The sequence below is a fragment of the Vanacampus margaritifer genome, chromosome 19 (assembly GCF_051991255.1).
Source record: "Vanacampus margaritifer isolate UIUO_Vmar chromosome 19, RoL_Vmar_1.0, whole genome shotgun sequence".
Classification (NCBI taxonomy): domain Eukaryota; kingdom Metazoa; phylum Chordata; class Actinopteri; order Syngnathiformes; family Syngnathidae; genus Vanacampus; species Vanacampus margaritifer.
In genome coordinates this window covers 8,030,223-8,049,122 of record NC_135450.1, presented here as the reverse complement: position 1 = coordinate 8,049,122, position 18,900 = coordinate 8,030,223, and the positions used below count along the sequence as shown (strand labels likewise).

Genomic DNA, 18,900 nt, shown 5'->3' with positions numbered 1-18,900 from the left:
TACTCCAAATTGCCGACAACTGGTCGAGGTTCTCTGAAGGAAAACAAACGGCGATGGCCATTACCGGAAATGCGGTGCATTACGAGATTTTCCCGAAATACGTCACAGCTCTTTTGCATTGAGTCCATTAAAAAAAAAAAATCCAGACCACCATTCACTTATCGAAAAGTAATATTTTTTAAACATTTTTTTAAAAGCAAACGTTTTCAGGAAGGAGACAATCTTGCATTCGATTGACAATTCCGTGATTTTGCACATATCCAAAATAAAAACCTTTTTTCCCCATTCATTTCATTTCATTTGTTCATTTATTTAAGGCCGCAATTCACATCAACAATATATCAATTTTTCCAGACAATACTCAACCAAACCTAGCCTGAAAAGGAGTTGGAGGAAGAAAAACCTATTAAGTCCCACTCCCAATCTCATCAATATCAAGCTTTGAAAACAAATTTAGCTATTTTCCTGCAAATAATAATAATAAAATCCCTTCATAAGTAAGTGGAGCAAGCACATTCACTGACACTAGATTTCAAGAATATTAAATTTGGGATTGTAAAACAAGACAGAAAGGGGCAAATGAAGCTTTGCTAATGATGGCAAAACAGTTTATTGATAGATGTAGATTTATTAAATGCAGACTTTTGTTTTTGATTTATTGTAAGAAAATGGAATTGAAATAGAATTGAAAATTTGAAAGTCGTGAGTGTGAGCCCGTCGTTGCGATAAAGGCATGCGAAGAGCAGTACTTTATTCAGGATCATAATCAGGTACACTTTTTCATCTCACAATGAATCAAAGTTTCTCCCGAATTGTCAACACTTGTCCACGCAATACAAATAGAGCACAAAAATGGAGATCATTTAAAATCACTGTCATTGTAATTACCTTTCATGCATATTAAACATGGAAAATGTATTATAAAAAAATATATAAGGCACAGTGTAGAGCTGTCAGAATGAATCAATTAATCAACAACTACTGTAATAATCGACTAATTGTTTGGAGCAATTTTTTTCTTCAACCCCACCTTTTTTTTTCTTTTTAAATCACTATACGAATATGAAGTATGAAATAAACACCAATAATAAACAATAATAAGGGGGAAAATCCTTTTGTAATACAGTGTTATGCAAAATTCCAATGAATCCGATTAATCGATTCTAAAACTATTTGATAGTGACAGCACAGCACAGCGCTAATGAACGGACATTTACAAGTAAACATGTCAGATTATAGCCGTCAGATAGTTTTCATCTGCAGCCCCTTGTCAAGTTGATGTAACATTTTGAATACGAATTTAAATGACAAAATAGGGTAAGTCAAGAGTAAGACACACAACACAAGTACACGGATCATTGGAAATTTCTGCATCATTTTTAATGTAAATTCATAAATGAGATCATATCAAGCTTCATTCATCGCTGCTATTCTCACCAGCACACGTGTGTGTGTGCCTCTTAGCTTCAGCCTTACTTGGGAATCTTTGACAACAAAGTGAGCAGGTAAAAGGCTTCTCTCCAGTGTGGGTTCTCATGTGCATTGCTAAGTTTCCCTTCTGAGCAAAATTTTGACCACAAACTGAGCAGGCAAAAGGCTTCTCTCCAGTGTGGGTTCTTGTGTGTCTTTTTAAGGTTCCCTTCTCAGCAAAATTTTGACCACAAACTGAGCAAGCAAAAGGCTTCTCTCCAGTGTGGGTTCTTGTGTGTCTTTTTAAGGTTCCCTTCTCAGCAAAATTTTGACCACAAACTGAGCAAGCAAAAGGCTTCTCTCCAGTGTGGGTTCTTGTGTGTCTTTTTAAGGTTCCCTTCTCAGCAAAATTTTGACCACAAACTGAGCAAGCAAAAGGCTTCTCGTCAGTGTGGGTTAGTCTGTGTCTTTTTAAGCTTCCCCTCTGAGCAAAATTTTGACCACAAACTGAGCAAGCAAAAGGCTTCTCGTCAGTGTGGGTTAGTCTGTGTCTTTTTAAGCTTCCCCTCTGAGCAAAAATTTGACCACAAACTGAGCAGGCAAAAGGCTTCTCTCCAGTGTGGGTTCTTGTATGTATTTTTAAGCTTCCCTTGTGAGCAAAAGTTTGACCACAAATTGAGCAGGCAAAAGGCTTCTCGCCAGAGTGGCTTATTTTATGTATTTTTAAGGTTCCCTTCTCAGCAAATTTTTTACCACAAACTGAGCAGGCAAAAGGCTTCTCTCCAGTGTGGGTTCTTGTGTGTCTTTTTAAGGTTCCCTTCTCAGCAAAATTTTGACCACAAACTGAGCAAGCAAAAGGCTTCTCGCCAGTGTGGGTTAGTCTGTGTCTTTTTAAGCTTCCCCTCTGAGCAAAAATTTGACCACAAACTGAGCAGGCAAAAGGCTTCTCTCCAATGTGGGCTCTTGTGTGTATTTTTAAGCTTCCCTTGTGAGCAAAAGTTTGACCACAAACTGAGCAGGCAAAAGGCTTCTCTCCAGTGTGGGTTCTTGTGTGTCTTTTTAAGGTTCCCTTCTCAGCAAAATTTTGACCACAAACTGAGCAAGGAAAAGGCTTCTCGCCAGTGTGGGTTAGTCTGTGTCTTTTTAAGGTTCCCTTCTCAGCAAAATTTTGACCACAAACTGAGCAAGCAAAAGGCTTCTCGCCAGTGTGGGTTAGTCTGTGTCTTTTTAAGCTTCCCCTCTGAGCAAAAATTTGACCACAAACTGAGCAGGCAAAAGGCTTCTCTCCAATGTGGGCTCTTGTGTGTATTTTTAAGCTTCCCTTGTGAGCAAAAGTTTGACCACAAACTGAGCAGGCAAAAGGCTTCTCGCCAGTGTGGGTTCTTTTATGTGTTTTTAAGGTTCCCTTCTCAGCAAAATTTTGACCACAAACTGAGCAAGCAAAAGGCTTATCTCCAGTGTGGGTTCTCGTGTGCATTTTTAAACATCCCTTTTGAGCAAAAGTTTGACCACAAACTGAACAGGCAAAAGGTTTCTCACCAGTGTGGCCAATCAAATGGGTTCTCAAACGACACTTGTAGCCAAAAGTTTTCCCACACTGAGAACATTTCCAACGTTTGCTGTCAGTGTGACATGTCACATCACCGTCAAACTGTTCATAGTCACTAGTGTGAGGAGAGTGTGACGCGTCTTCACCGTCTGACATTGGAGGTAACCGATTGTCTGCTTGGTCCTCATCATCTTCTGTTGTTGTTTGTTGTCTTGAGCTGCTGCTTGGAAGCTCCGCCCCTTTGCTCTCTTCATATTGACATTCATCTTCAGTCTTCAAATGGACAGCAGTCACGGGCAACTCTGTGAAATGCTCCTCCATTTTAATGTATGGCGGCAGCCGCTCCTCTTTTTTTATGTTGGGAGGCTGTGGCTGCTCCTCTTCTTTAACTTGAAGAGGCTGCATGTCCTCCTCCTCTTTCACACCAGGGAACTCTGGCTCCCTCCGCTCAGGGCATAGATATTTTTCACTGACGTCTGTGGGACACAAGATACACATGGTTTCGTAAAGTCAATTTATTGTGATGTTATGTATTTTATATTTAAGATTATCACATGGGCCAAATCCGTGAAAGAATAACAAATCTGGCGAATGTTACGTATTGTCTCAGTCTTCATTTTGTTCCAGAAATCACTTAGCATAACTTTGTAACCCTGATTGTTCCGGATATAATAAAACAATTTTTATATACAAACATTGAATATTGGGGATGAAAACACCAACCACTGTGTGGACTCCAGTAGTCCCGGGAGAGGAGCTACAATACATAATTTACATTTAAAAAAATCTAATAAACAAAATAGCTTTAGTAGTGAAGGATTATAATATATTTTGTAATCTTTTGCGTGTTCAAATAAATCAAAGATGAGATTCTTGTGAAGAGGGTCCTTGCAAGGTTGATTTATTACATCTCTGATCATCTGTGATCTCTGGTCACACAATTGCATATCACCAAAGCAGTGTCATCAAAGAATGTGTGTCCTCTTTTGCCCACACAGCCTTTTTATTCAAAACATCAGGAAACGCCTCTGGCATCCCGTGAGGTACAGAATGAGTTTGCATTTTGCCAGTAAACTAGATCGTCCTTGAACTTTCACCTTTAGACAAAACAGGTTCTCAGTATGCTAGATTGAACTTGGACTTTCACATTTAGACAAAACAGGTTCTCAGTATGCTAGATTGAACTTTCTCAAACAGGACAAAGAAAGGGAATTTAGACAAAACAAGATAACAGATAGGTTAAGGTCGAGTTATATTCAGTTTGACATTATTACACCTGCTCTACACATCTGTAACTAAATTCAAAATGGTTATAATATAAAATAAAGAATTAAAAATGTTAACAATGTTAACAGTAGCTACTCAAACGGCTTGTATTTACGTGTAATAATAATTTTAAGCAATTACATCATTACAAGAGCTCAAGCCGTTAAAATTACGGCTCTGGGCGATCTAATTAGTCGTTTTAAAATTCTGATAACATAGTATTAAAGCAAGGAGCGACTCCTGTTCTTTTTCAGTGGATTAAAGATTTAGGCTTAGAGTTTTACATCACATCAACAGTGCGCTCCGCTAAAGTCTCCCCGCACCGGAAGGTTGGGTGCACTCGTACGTCGAATGCGGAACTGATTTGTGCATATAGTCCATGGCGACTGAGGAAAAACTGTAATTGTACGTAAAAAAAGTGCCCGGATGAAGATTCCTTTCAAAAATAAATACGGACATATTGTTGAAAAGTATGAATTAAACAAGTGACAAACCCGCTCTGTTTAACACAACTCGATGCTGCTTGTAAACGGCGTCTAGTAGTTGACGTCGCTCGTTCTCCTCTTGTGCTCCACAAAGCTCCTCTTCGTACTTGACTTTCGTTCTTGCCCACATTTTCACGCGTAGTCACGACACTTTACGCACACATTTGACGGCCGTATCCTTTTTGGCGGCTAGCAAGCTAAGCTAAGCTAGGCTAACATAAACAGGGCCGAGAGATTTCGACGAGCACTGTCTGATACGATTTAATCAGACACGAAATGTAGCAATTATGTTTGACTTCAATAAAGAAGTGACGGAGGCACAGTGTCGATGTTTAAGTCCGTTCAGTACGAATTCAGGATGAATTATGTAAATAAGCGTGTGCAGCTATGTGAATGCAACCTGGAATGGACTAGTAGTAGTTTCTGTCAGCGTCACGTGACACGTACGTTTAGTTTAAAAAGTTTTTTTTGTAAAACCCTACTAGGGCAGCGTTATTTTTTTAGTACAGTACCTTTAGTAAAATTGTAATGGCTGCAAACTACAACTAAAAATATTATTATTATTTAGTTTGTTATTCTTCTCTACTGTCTGCTCACCAAGACCCAAGGCTTTTGCAATACTGTGTAGTCGCGGCACTGTGTATAGTAAAGCAAGGACACCCCCTTGTGGTTGCATCTTTCAGCATGATGGTAAAGTACAAGCAACAAAGTGGTTAAAAGGGATATAATATAAATAACAAGAAATCACTAACTGTAATAATACAGTCAAGTCAAATAAATTAAAGCGTAATTAACATGTACTGCGTAATTTTGTTTGATTAAAAAAATATGTGCAATACATGCATATAAACAAATAGATACATACTATATATGTATATACAGTACACAATATGTGTGTGTGTGTGTGTGTGTGTGTGTGTATATATATATATATATATATATATATATATGTATATACACACATATATATATATATGCACATACACTAAATAGCTGGTGATGCAACTTACAGCAATGCAGTCCTTTCCATAACGATCAGAGATTGGTGAAAAAGCGCCATCTGCTGGCACGTAGCTTCATCTTATAAAAAGATACACACTATAACAATTTGGGATAATACGGAATACACTTTTTATTCCTATGCACGAATATCGATGGGTACACACAAAACTCACACCCAAATGTGGCACTTTTCAACAGGTTTATTGACATGTGTATAGCGATTGTCTGTGCACCATTCGGTTACAGAGGAATACGATTGGAAAATAAGAAACAAAGAGCTGTACATGGATTGTAGTTCTTTAAAAAAAAAAAAAAGCATAATAAAAAGGTGAGGTGGTTTCACGGTTTAGTAATACATGTGGGAGTTTTGAAATAAAGGTCAAATAATACATTAAGTTGTTAGAAGTGCTAAACAATTTGAATATAAAAAAAGTAAATACTGTTTCTGCATCTAGTAGAGGCTACATGTTAAAACTAAGTAACTTAAATCAATAATGACATCTAAAAGTATATAAAAATAGGAATCTAAAAATGAATAACAGGTGCTGCAACAGTTCTTCCATCCACATGCCAACACTGTATACGATGTTTTATTAAAATCTATCTTTTGGCAGGTTTGCGCAGTTTCATTCTTTTGTTATTAAAACCCGTAAATAACTGATCACGTGTGACCTTGTATACTGTCTATAGTAGCAGATAAATGCTCTCATGTTTAAGTGTTGTGTAGTAAAATCACTGTGTGCCACACTAAATCCTGAGCGACAATAACAGTTAAGCAAAAAGCAAAATCAATTATCAACCGTGCTCAAGCTGCGGAACGTGCAATGGTACCTTGATGTTTAATTTCTTCTAAAATTTGGAGTTAGATCCAAATCTCTGCAAAAACTGTCCTGGTTGTTTTGTACTTTGTTTTCAATCCCATTGTCTTAGCCTGGACAAATTCTTTTGGATGTTCTGCGACTGGTGTTTGGCATTTGAGGAGCAGTGAGTAAATGTGGCCTGCTACCTTAGCTGTTAGCGTTAGTGATCAGAAGGTAGAGAGTGTGTTTTTGTTTTAGGACCTCACTGTATATGTGACATTTCTTTTTTACGTTTGCCTATTGTACTTTCAGGTGGCCCCCCCAAAACAAAAATTTAGCCCGTCACCAGTTTAACTCAACTACATGAAATTTGGTGGACTTTTCTATCATAACAGGTCGCACAAAAAAAAGTCTATGGACTCGTGCCTTAAATTTCCAAACACAAATCGATTTCATTAGTAAATTTTGTCAACCAAATCAAGGTACCACTGTTTTGGTTACATAAAGCATTTTAAAAATGTTAAATGGAATTGCAACTAAAAATTTACTGTAGTTTTGTGTTAAATACGTCGACAACGGTGCTGTGCTGGCTTTGTGAGGGAGCAGCAAGCTGGAAAGAGATGAACGACAATCAAAATAAACAAATGTGGGCTCAATTTTTCTTATGCTGCAGCAGAGTTGGCGGCAAATATTAGTAGCATTACAGTACAAAGTGTGACTCTCACTTCCAAACATTAGTCAAGTATGAGGATTTTTTTTCTTCTATTTTTGCACATTTAACAGCCGAAGACTCGGAAGACATCTTAATTGTCAAACACTCAGTGGGAATTCTAGGGGTGGGGGGGTGCAGTGTACATACTGTGTGTGCACATGCATGTGAGACACACACAAGTGTATCCACTCTTCCATACATGAGGTTATTATATTCAAGCTGGTGGGGGGGGGGGGGGGGGGCACTGTCATATTCACTTACAAAAATAGTATCACAATATAGACCATTCAATAAGAGCACCAGGAAGGCTAATAAACACATAGCCTGTATGGTCGGCTACATTCAATGTCCGGGCAATGGTAGCACTGTATCAACTGTGTATTGTTTGTCTGTGTGTGAGTGTATGTATGTGTGTGTATGTGTGTGTATGTGTGTGTATGTGTGTGTGTGTGTGTGTGTGTGTAAATGAGAGACACAGTGTTGGCAACATTTTCACACTCACTTCTACGTCACATCCCGGACCATATGCTGAACTTTCACCGAGTTGAACAACTAAATTAGATACAAAAATAGTAATTAATATTAATATATATATATATATATATATATATATATATATATATATATATATATATATATATATATATATAATTTATTTTCTCCATACACAGAACCACATTTCCTAACAAAATAACTTTTCTTTGACACACGCACAAGCACACACTTTAGGGAAAAACTACAACAAAAAGGTTTAGTTGTTTGTTTGTTTTAGGTCAAGCTAGGTCAAACCTTTGGATACACGGACACACTCACGCACTTCAAAAAGGAACCCTGTTAGCATTAGCGGAGGAACCAGAAGTGCGTTAATATTATATTTGTATTGGATTCAGATTTTTAGGTAAGGGACATGAATGACGTGTGAGTGCCCTCACAGAACATATTGTAAACAACTACAGTGCAGCTCAGCCTCTGGCGATCGAACATTATCCACAAGCACGTAAAACCAGCCTATTAAAAATTAATGTCAAATGTTTTGGTGAAACACACTTCTGGTTGACATCCGAATCTGTGGAGAGGGGGGGGCGCTACAGCCATGTTGGAGGCGACCACCGCTAGTCTAGTGCTTAGCTAAAAGCTAGCGTGAGGTCTTAGCTTATACAAGAGTGAGTGGTGTTATTGCTTCAGGGAGTTTGGTGTGTGCGTGTGTGTAAAGCGGATCTTACCTAGTTTGTTGGGAGTCCAAGCCCTCGTTTATACTCCATTTGCTTGATGATGGGTTTGAGATCTAGTCCAGGTGTATACAGAGGGTGATTGTTTTACGACTGTCTTGTCTTCTATCGGAGGTGAACATTTGTAAGTTAGAAATAGAATTATTTGAATCCGAATGAGAATTTGTTATCTCTCAACTAATTTAAATAGTTTGCTTTGAAAACGTTGGTTCAGAATAGTATGACTTGACAATGGCGTGACTAAAGTACAAATTTGAGTTTACGTCACCTTCGTAGGAAACCAATCTCGTCGTAAGCCCAGTATGATCCTAAACAATGTCTGCTGGGTTTCATGCCGCAAAAGATGACACATTGAAAAGCATCATGTGAGCATGGAGGTTAGTCAGTTGCCCTGCTAGAGTGCTACATAAAACATAAAATTTGACTTAAACATTTATTCTTTGCAAGAAGGTCAAGCTTATGCGGGATGAAAACCGGCAGACTAACGACGGAGATTTCCGAGGTAATCAATGAAGCGTATCGATCATTCTGTCACGTTTCATTTAGTTGCCTAAAGTCCAGATCCTCAATCCATCACCAAGCCCTGAAGGAGAAATAAGGGAAGGAGCTGCATACAGTTAAAAGAAAAGAAAAAACAAATCGAGAAGGGTAGGAATGGGGCTTTGCGTTGCGGCTAGTCGATGGGACCCTGGAAGATGAGCCGCATCCACCCGGGCGTGCTGAGGGCGGCGGAGCAGAACGGGCACACGGGTCTGAAGGCGTGCGTCCCGTGGGGCAGGGGGGTGTCCGCCCAGTACCTGGTTGTCCTCTCCGAGCATACGTGGCCGCACGGCACAAAGGCATACGTGGGGGCGCCGGCGTCCACGTACACGGCCGGCTCGCACCCCAGCCACAGGGGCACGTAGGGGCCTACGCTGCGGCATAGCGGGCATTCCCGTCGTGTCGTGGAGCCTTCGCCCTCCAAGGGCTCCTGCATGCCGGCCTCCGATCTCTGGCCCCAGTCGTGGCGTCCGTGGACGTGGCCGCAGGTGAGGTAGACCCAGGGCTGACGTTCTTCAAGGCTGAAATGACAGCTTGTGTTATACACGTTTTTCATAATACCTCGATTCAGTCGTTATATAATCTCTGGGCTGTACCTGTGGCTGCGTGGCAGGCTGGGAAAGGCAAGCGTGCTGAGGCCCACGGGACACTGCGGCCGCGACGCGTTCAGCTCCTGTCGAAGCGCCTCCAGGTGGCGCAGGGTGGGAGCGCGCATGAGGCCTTCGCCCGTGCGCCACAGCAGGGTGGCGCCGCATAGGTCCACCAGTGAGCCATCACGTAACGCGCTGCTCTCGCCTTCCGCCTGTAGGGGGCGACACACAGTAGACGTGCACTTAATACAGTACATCCGGGGGACTCGTGTGACCTCAGGGAACTTTTTTTTTTTGTGCTACTAGAATAAAGTGCAATTGCACATCCACTAGAGTAGGTGGCAGTGGCGCTCTGACTGTAAGAGAGTGCGCAAGGAGTATTAGCTCCTCTGCAGAGGTGTATTTACAACAATTTCATAGATAAATGATACTAATGATATAATGTATATTCATAATATAATACATTATCTCATATTTAGCATAGTTTTCTGTATTATTTAGGTCTTTATGAAAATACTACTTTTGTAAAGTTACCTTTTTTTATATTATAGGAATTTTTTACAGTCCAAATTCTAACACTCAAGCAGTCTAAAATTTTACTTAAAATTAAATTTCTGGACTTTGTCTTGTTCAAGGTATTCTATACGAAGGATATGCAAAAACAAATGATAATTGATCAACTTAAGTGGATAAAACTCAAAACATTGATCATTGAATATTATAAAAACAAGAACAAGTTCATTTCATCACGATTATTTATTAAATTTGAAAACTTTGGGTGGCCTGAGTAGACAGTAGACCTACGATTCACCCAAAATGGCGTCACTCCAAAATGGATTCAACCAAAATGGCTGCTTTAAGAGTACAGTACATCCTGTCATGATCAGGGCTTAAAGTAAATAAAAAAATGTAATTCTCCTGCCAAACGATGTGTTATGTGGCAAAGTGTGAACTGCTGCTTTATGGTCGGGCTCTGCTTCAGGGCATCGTAGACCCCCCCACCCCGCCGCTGCCAGTTGCATACATCAGCTTCTTTGAGCACAATACACAGAAAGAAGTACCTGGCTCTCGTTTCTGGCACCAGCTCCCTAAAGGCTTTCCGTCTCCACCCATTTCTTCTATCTACGCCCAGCATCATTTTTTTTACACCATTGTTAATTATGACGCCTTCTCCAGGCCTCATGAATTTGCTCCCCTTTTTTCTCATCTAATTTCGGTACAACAACAGTCGGCTTGGATGCTGCATTTAAGACCACTCAGAAATAACATGTATGCTACAGGTAGACTCTGCGCAGTTTGTTTGTTTTTCCTCCTGAAGTGTAGTCAAACGCCGGAGATCCGGCACGTTGCCGGAACCTTTTCAGCCTTGCTTGATGATGAATTCCATGTTGACAGGTAATCTGGTGTTGAGGCTTTATTTATATATTTTTTTACTTTTGAGGGAGGTGGTTATTGAGTGAGCTTAGGGAAGTAGTGCTGGGGACCTCTAAAATACATATACTTTAAAACTAATTAAACTTGTAAGTGAAAGTGGTCATGGGAATTCTACGTCTCTCTTCCGTACCACAAACCCATACTCCGAATACACGTACTGTTACACCCCTCATAAAAACAAATAAATCCAGAAATTGACGACTCACCAGTTTGCCCCGACTGGGCCCCGACCGAGTTTCTCGCAGGGCGTAAACGTCGCCGCACACCGAGATCTCCCGCCACAGACCCTGCTTGGGGTCCTCGGGGAAGCCCTCGGGGTGCATTACCAGCACGCCGTTGGTGGTCAGGCCGTCCATGTGGCCGTCTGGGTTCTTCCACTTGGTCGCCTTCTCCTGCGGAGGCACATGCGCAATTATTTCCACTACGGCTCCTTGAGAACGTGAACAAAAAAACGGTGCAAAAACACTTGCCGCACCCCTAAGAAGATATTTTTGGAGGAGTCGAAGCCGGCGGCGTAGATGCGTGCTGTGTACGGCGGGTGGCGCTCACACACCACACGGCAGGCAAAGCGAGAGATGGTGCTGGGTGCTATGGAGGGGTCCTCGCCCTCTTTCGCACCCCCGGAGGTGTCCGTCACCACAAAGTCAATGGGACTCTCTGTGGAGCGGCCAATCTGCAGAATGAACAGATAACACTCATTTATCCCCCAAAAGAAATATAATTTTTGCTTATGTGAACAGACACATTACCTGGAACATGTCAGTGTTGTTGTCATGGCAATACTCCACCACCACTGTCTGATTGCGGGACAGCGTGAAGGAGATGCTGTGCTGCCCCCTGCTGTGCACAGCCTGCAACGACGCGAGTGGCCGGCGTTAGCCCTCGTTTGGCTCATTAACTCCACCGAGGAGATCATTAGCATCATTAGCATTAGTCCTTTTTGTTGCAGTGGTGACAAGAAGGATGCTTACACACACAGACACAGACACACACACACACCTTGCTATCCTGCGGCGTGTTGAGGATGTGCACGGCGCTGGGCTTGACGCCGTTGGCCTTGGCGCGTCGGTACAGAGCGAAGCGGCTCTTTCGGCGCCCGCGGTCGCCGCTGGGAAGAGAGCCATTGTACCTGATGACAACAAAAGACGAAGATGGTTTGGATTAGTTAAAACTAGGGCTATCAAAAGTAGTGCGTTCAATTTGAGTTAATTTAAAGTTCCTTTAACGCCACTAATTTTTTAACAGGCGATTATTGACCGCCCCTTTCTTGGAAAGCCTGTTCACAAGTCCACAACAAAATTTTGCAGTAATAAATTTAATAATAATGCATTTATTTGTGGAGACTGGGGTCAAGTTGTATTTTACAATTTTTAAAATGTGCAGAACTTCACAAATTACCTTATGTTAAAGATTAGATAAGAAAAGAAAAATGCAAAATGCACTGCGCTTTCATCAACATCTTACAAATGCAATTATGCCATCTAGTGGCAGGGAAATTACCTCAATACAAATCAATATCACATGTTTTTTTTTACAGTACAATACATCTTTTTAATTTTAACTCAATTGTATGAATTATTATGAAATGATTGAAATGAATAAAAGATGCATACATATTTCTATTAGTTTAACATTTTTCCCCACTTTAAATCTGCAATATCTAACTTTTTTCCTCAAACATATCTTTACAGTATCCTTTTTCATTTATGACTGAAATGTCTTCTAATTAGTAGATTAACACCTTAACTGTTCACAATGGATACTCCCGCAAGCCTCTAGTCAATAGTTTTCAGACTGGATTCGGGTTTGACTTTCCCGCGCCCTGTCTGCGGATGTAACGTCATGCGTGTGTATGTAAAGAAGGTTATGTGCAGTTTCATTTTTCATCAGCAGGTGGCAGTAACGATTCAAAATTTAATATTCTACATTCAGTAGCTTTAATGTTAACAAGAGTATGAGAAATGGGGGGGGGGGGTTATTGTACATTTAGAACAGATTAATCGTGAGTTAGCTCTTGAAGTCATGCAATTAATTACGATTAAAAAAATGGAATCGCCCGACACCCCTCGTTAAAACCAACGGACAGTCTCGCAGTTTACTTATAAACATGGTTTCCCACAGTGCTTTACATTCCTAATATACATGCATACACAAATTGCTGCTTTAACCATTTCTTATTATTCCATCATTGTCTCAGTTATGTCGTCTAGCTAGAAAGTGGTGCTGCAAAGATAAAGAGATATCAAACGCAGTGGCTAAAAAAAGCACGGGCCGCGAGTTCTTTTGAACACAATCAAAACATCCAGTAGAGCTCAACCCTCGATGAGAATTCATCTCTTCAGTCAAAGCGGCACAAAGACGACAAACACGAGGCGGACGTCACGGGCAGCGTTCACAGCAAAGGAAACATGTCAGCAAGGCTTGCTCGTCGCCATCTATGTTCGTTCATACACCAGCTGACGCCGCTGGTTGTTGTTCTCGTGACACAAACGCCGCAGGAAGTGAGCATTTCGCTGATATGAGGCGCTCTGGAAACCAGCGTCATGGTTGCCAGAAAGTTCAGCACCTTCGCCCTGAACGGGACTTTTCGAAAGGTCAGATTTGATCCACTAACCAAAAAGGGAGTTCGCATATGCCAGCCAAAACACACAGAAAATCTGGTTTTAATAGCTTTTGCACGAGGCCTGACATTTATGGGATAATTGCGGGAAGTGAGAAGTGATTTAAGTTGTGCGTTAACAGATGGCGATTCAACATTCCTCTTCACTCAAATTTTATATAAACTTCACCGTGGAAAGATGATTGCAAGTTTCATGCGGTAATAAATGATTCACTCATTTTCTTTATGAAGCCGATTAAAATAATTTCCACGCTTTTAGTTCAGGCAGAAGGCAGCGCGCCGCTTTTAAGACATTAATAATCAGAAGTGCATTAACAACTCTACTACAAACCTTCTTTGAAAGCAATTATTCCCATTGGAAATAATGGAAATACGCGTAGGCTACATTATAACATTTTTATTAAGTCTACAAGTAAATTGTAAGCGCTGTCATACTAATGTGAAAATAAGGGAACCACACAAGTGGTGACAAACAAGCTCTCACATCCCCACAAACACTCAAAACAGACTTCTTGGGCCTCCCATCAAGAACAAAAACAGGGAGAGACTGGCTGGCACATAAAATGTAATAAGCAAAGGGCAGGAAGGAGACGATGGAAGGGGAAGATAAATAAAGCGCCCAGAGATGAAGCAGGGCTATGTGACGTATGACGCGAGCGGCCGTTTGTGTACTGCACGCGCAAACATCATAAAGCGCAGCATGAAATATTCACTCCCTCTAGACCCCGCGTCAGCTTTTTACCACGGACACTTTCCAAAGCTTGAAGGCCGTGGTAACAGTGAGATAAGAAGGTGTAAGAGAGACAAAGCACACTCATAAAGGCCGTGATGGACTGCGTGGTGTCCAGGCTAACTACGGTTAACGAGCGCTGGCAGGCGGCTCATGTTGGCCTGCGTGGAGACTGGCATCGACCACGCGGCGCCGGCCTGCGTGACATCATCAGTGCTGACAGATGCAAGGTCAAAACGCACGAGAGATGCGACAGAAAGGGAAAGAGACGAGGCACAAGTCACGTGAAAACAAGCCATGATTTGGAAGTAGGCAGTATTATAGTCTTGGGGTTTATATTTTCCTGTAACTTTTGTAGTTTTAAGTTTTCGATCTTAACACTGTTTGACAATTGCAACGGATTTCTGGAGGGTTAATCCAGCCAATTTCCTGATCCAGTCTTAGCCAAGTTATGTACAGTTCCTGTGAGAACCGGTTTGGAATATGCAACAGAAGTATGAGCTCCTATTTTAAAACAGCATATACTGTATAACTAATTGGGGGAGTGCCTGGATTTTCTACATATCCATCTAACGAGCGACGAGCCAAACTTGACCTATCGTCTCTTGAATTAATTAGCAACAAGGCGTCATAGTTAATCGCAGTAAACTGGAAATTAGGACCCCCCCCCATTTTAGCCATTATATTAACTCTCCCGCACTTGTAATTTTTCAAAGCTGTGTGTCTTAAATGTCCTTTAAATAATGAATGAGGTTTGACTAAGTAAGGCTGAACAGCGGCCCACATCAATCCCCACTGGTCAGTTTCTAACATTGTTGTGCTATTTCACTTGAATGCAGAGTATGTGGATTGATGGCTGGTTAAACAATAAAATACATTATACAAATTGTTTAATGATTTAACGATTAAAGATGACCACAAGCTAACATTAGCTTGGTGTGTCTTGGTCTGCAAACTCTGGCATGGTTCAAGTCAAAAGGAGCAAAAATTGACAACTAACTGATTATCAAATACATTTTTTTTGATAATCTATTCATCATTTGGACACCTTGTCAAGTTTTTTTTTTTTTTTTTAAATTGGAGCCTCAACAGTAAATACTCTCCGATGTCTATAGTCCTCCATGACAGCAGACGTGTTGAATCAAAATTAAACATTCACAAACATCTGCTTTGGATTTGGAAAACAATGATTAATATTTTTGCCTAATTTCTGACATATTACGGACCAAACCAGTAACTGAATCATACGTTTCTGTCATGCTATTCAAGTTCGCCTGATACCGTTTCAAATACATTCATGAGTTTGAAGTACCGCCAAAAGCATATCGCTAACTATGACGTTCGCATGCCAGAGGCTCAGCTGCGCAGTACAGTAGGGAACCGAGCCCTGCTGGGAAAATAGTGAATAATTGACACCCCACCTCGCCCTTACAAAATAATTGCCTATATCAATAGTCGAAACTGTAAACATAGCACAAACTGTGATCCCCAAAAAACTAAATTCTCAAAAACTCATTTTACAACAATCCGCTCACAATAAATGGCTTACAGATTGTGATTTTCAGTGGGAAAATGTGTACCATATAGGAACTCTGTATGCCTGTGTTCCGGGACTAAACATTTTTAATATACTGTAAATAGATTTTGCTGAACTAGTGTTGGATTTAGCCAGATAAAAGCATCGACTGCAAGTAGAATCGTACTGAGCAAAGTTAGTATCGCATTCAGTTGACTAATTGTTTCCCCCCCACCAAGCAGATGCATTAGCCAGATGCTTATTTGTTTACTGACTTTTCCCCCCATATTTTAATTTATCCGGCTTTTATATTGGGGGTTGTTCTTTTTAACCATTATTCTTTTGCTTGTGTAAAGCACTATGGATTTCCCTTGTGTATAAATACTTTTTGACAGTGGAGTACCGCACATGCGAGAAAGGGGCATATTGTCAGCTAGAGGCTGAGCTGTACTGTATTTGCCTCTGTAACATACCGTATGTGCTGAAAATATCAACAAATTTGAATTTTTGTCTGTGTGTACGCTGAAATGTTACGCCAAATCTGTTCAACCGGTTTATGCCACAAATTCCATGGTACAGTGCCACCTCGTTGTAAAGTGAGGGAAAAGGCATCACGGAAGACGATTCATCTGCATTCAGCTATTCACCCTCTGGGCAGGAAGGGGATGGGGGGAAACGATAGGCCATTAGGTCAGTTATCTTTGGCACAGACAGGAAACCGTGCGGCCCAAGAAGGACGTTTGTGAGAAACTGGCTGGGACGGAAGCGTGTGGCATTCAAGCTCCCAGCAGATTCCGTGGAAGCCGGCGCATCCCGCCAGTGACGAAGAGGGGCTTTTCTCCTCCTACTACTCCACCATTGCCCCGGTCAGGATGAAACTACACACAGCAAAAACATAAATAAAAGACGACTACACTATTAAAAGCATGCACACGGTCATGTATTTTTCAGACGGTCCCTACATGGAGCCATAAAAGATCCAGCATAGGATGACATCATCCGGATTCAGCCCCCTCCATCCCTGTTCTCCCTCTGTACACCTACAACCATTGATGAAAAAGTGTGTCCCGTTGCAGTTCTGTCAAATAGTCATGAAGCTTTTTTTTTCCACGACGACACCCAAACGCACCACGCACATACAAGACAATCCGTGGGTTTTGAAGTTACTTTTTAACATTCACGTCGACGGTCGGGTTGTGGGAACGTCATTCGCTGGGCAATAAAAATGACATGTATCACACATTAGATGCGTAAAATAAACATTTATACGTAATAATATAACAGTGGGCGTCACGATGATGGAGCGGTTCTCCATCCCACTTTTTTTTTTTTTTTTTTTTACTATCCATCTACTACTTACCCCAAAATGACCAGTTCGCCGTATTTTATCGAGTCTTTAACGGGCACATCATCATCTCCGTCCTTTTTTGGTGAATTCATCAGCGAGGACTTGCTCCAGGAATGCAATAAATATATTTTTAAAAGAAAAAAACGAGAGAAAAGAAAGACGAGTCGTCCACAGTGTGAATACTACGGAACGATTAAACAATGCTAACACCCCCTCGAAAGTGTCGCGGAGAAAACCGTTGGGGGGGGGGCGCCTCTTTAGTCAAGTTGGGACACAGTCGGACAAAGTTTCCCCGGACTTGTTGCCGTGTGTTGGACAGTTTTGGTCCGCCGGAGGAGCATCTTTTCGAGGCATTAAAATAGCGAAGTGTGCCGCTAGCTTGTGTCGAAATCTGCTCACTAGCAAAGCAAAGGGGGGAGACAACAACGGCTAACAGTGGGGAGTGGGGCATACCATCTAGCGGTGGGGGTGGCTGGAAAGAGACACATCGCTAGGTTATCGATTAAAATGACAGTAAACGAAAATACACTGCTTACACCCATATCTGCTGTAGTTTTTAAAACTAGTTTAATTTTTATCTCCTCATAATTCGGTTCCTTGTCATATAAAAGTCGTAGATAAAACACGAGCCCCCTTTTAAAATAAGAAATGGGTGACGTAAAGAGAAGCTCCTCGGTTAGATTAAAATGAAGCATTTTTACACCTTTTTTTTCTTCGCTGGAAAAGACAAAGACGTGACTTTAATTAGTCTTATGAATATCATAAAAACTTTTTCTTATAGCGTGTGAATGTTAGTGGGTTGTGTGTGTTGGGTAGCGAGGATGTGGGTCACCAACATGCCCCAGACAAGACACCTTCTCTTCCAGTCTGGAAGTCAGGAGGGAGTTTGGAGCTCATTCTTCTGCAAAACTGTTAACGGCAGCAGTCTTCTTTTGGTGCTATTTTTATTTTCTAGGTTATGCTCCCTTAAATGCATCAAAGTGGTTGTTTAATTGTAAGGTCTCAGGCACATACTTATACATACTAGTTAACTGTCTCACCACAAGGGGACAGTACACCTCAGTTAATCAGACTACTGTACTGTTCATTCACTGACTCACACGTTTCAATTTGAATATTTCAAGAGGACATATTGTAGAAAATTGACTTTTTGTTTGTGTACACATTGTTGGGTCACCGGGATGCATACCAAACCATCGAGTCAAGCGTGGAATTAAATAACCAACTATCTCTTGTAATTCTGAAAATGTGTATGTTAGCAAGTCATGATGCATTTTCGCTCCACTGTCATGAAATGTAAAAGTGATTCAAATTTACATTAACAACCCCCAGTTTCTCCATCTCTGACTTGACCAGGACGCTGGGTTAATATTCAGAGCCACTTCAAGCAAAAGCTGGAATCTGGCTGCCAGACTACTTCCCATCCTTTCCCTAATTATGCTTGCCCTTTAACTTTAACTCATTAACTGTCAAAAATTCATTTTAACAATTTAGTTTAGTTTAACATTTTTTTCCACTTTTGTTAAAGGTATGAAAACCTAGATTTTTTTTTTATTGCACATTTAGAACAGATGTACAATTTGTTATTAATCGTGAGTTAACTAGTGAAGTCATGCGATTAATTACAATTTAAAAAAAATATCACCTGACGGCCCTAATTTTTAATAAT

At 40.9% G+C, this 18,900-nt stretch overlaps 2 protein-coding genes across 2 annotated transcripts; both read right to left on the bottom strand.

The window, feature by feature from the left end:
- Positions 1-700: 700 nt before the first annotated feature.
- Positions 701-5,124, bottom strand: LOC144039749 (uncharacterized). The gene is made up of 2 exons (XM_077553403.1): positions 4,720-5,124; positions 701-3,435 (listed from the first exon to the last, which is right to left on the bottom strand). The coding sequence occupies exons 1-2, from the start codon at positions 4,838-4,840 to the stop codon at positions 1,415-1,417; spliced, it is 2,142 nt and encodes a 713-aa protein (XP_077409529.1). The 5' UTR covers positions 4,841-5,124; the 3' UTR covers positions 701-1,414.
- A 773-nt stretch (positions 5,125-5,897) lies between these two features.
- On the bottom strand, positions 5,898-17,636 carry LOC144039174 (E3 ubiquitin-protein ligase pellino homolog 2). Its single transcript, XM_077552202.1, has 7 exons — positions 17,244-17,636; positions 12,017-12,146; positions 11,767-11,868; positions 11,493-11,690; positions 11,224-11,409; positions 9,590-9,795; positions 5,898-9,514 (listed from the first exon to the last, which is right to left on the bottom strand). The coding sequence occupies exons 1-7, from the start codon at positions 17,321-17,323 to the stop codon at positions 9,127-9,129; spliced, it is 1,290 nt and encodes a 429-aa protein (XP_077408328.1). The 5' UTR covers positions 17,324-17,636; the 3' UTR covers positions 5,898-9,126.
- Positions 17,637-18,900: the final 1,264 nt, after the last annotated feature.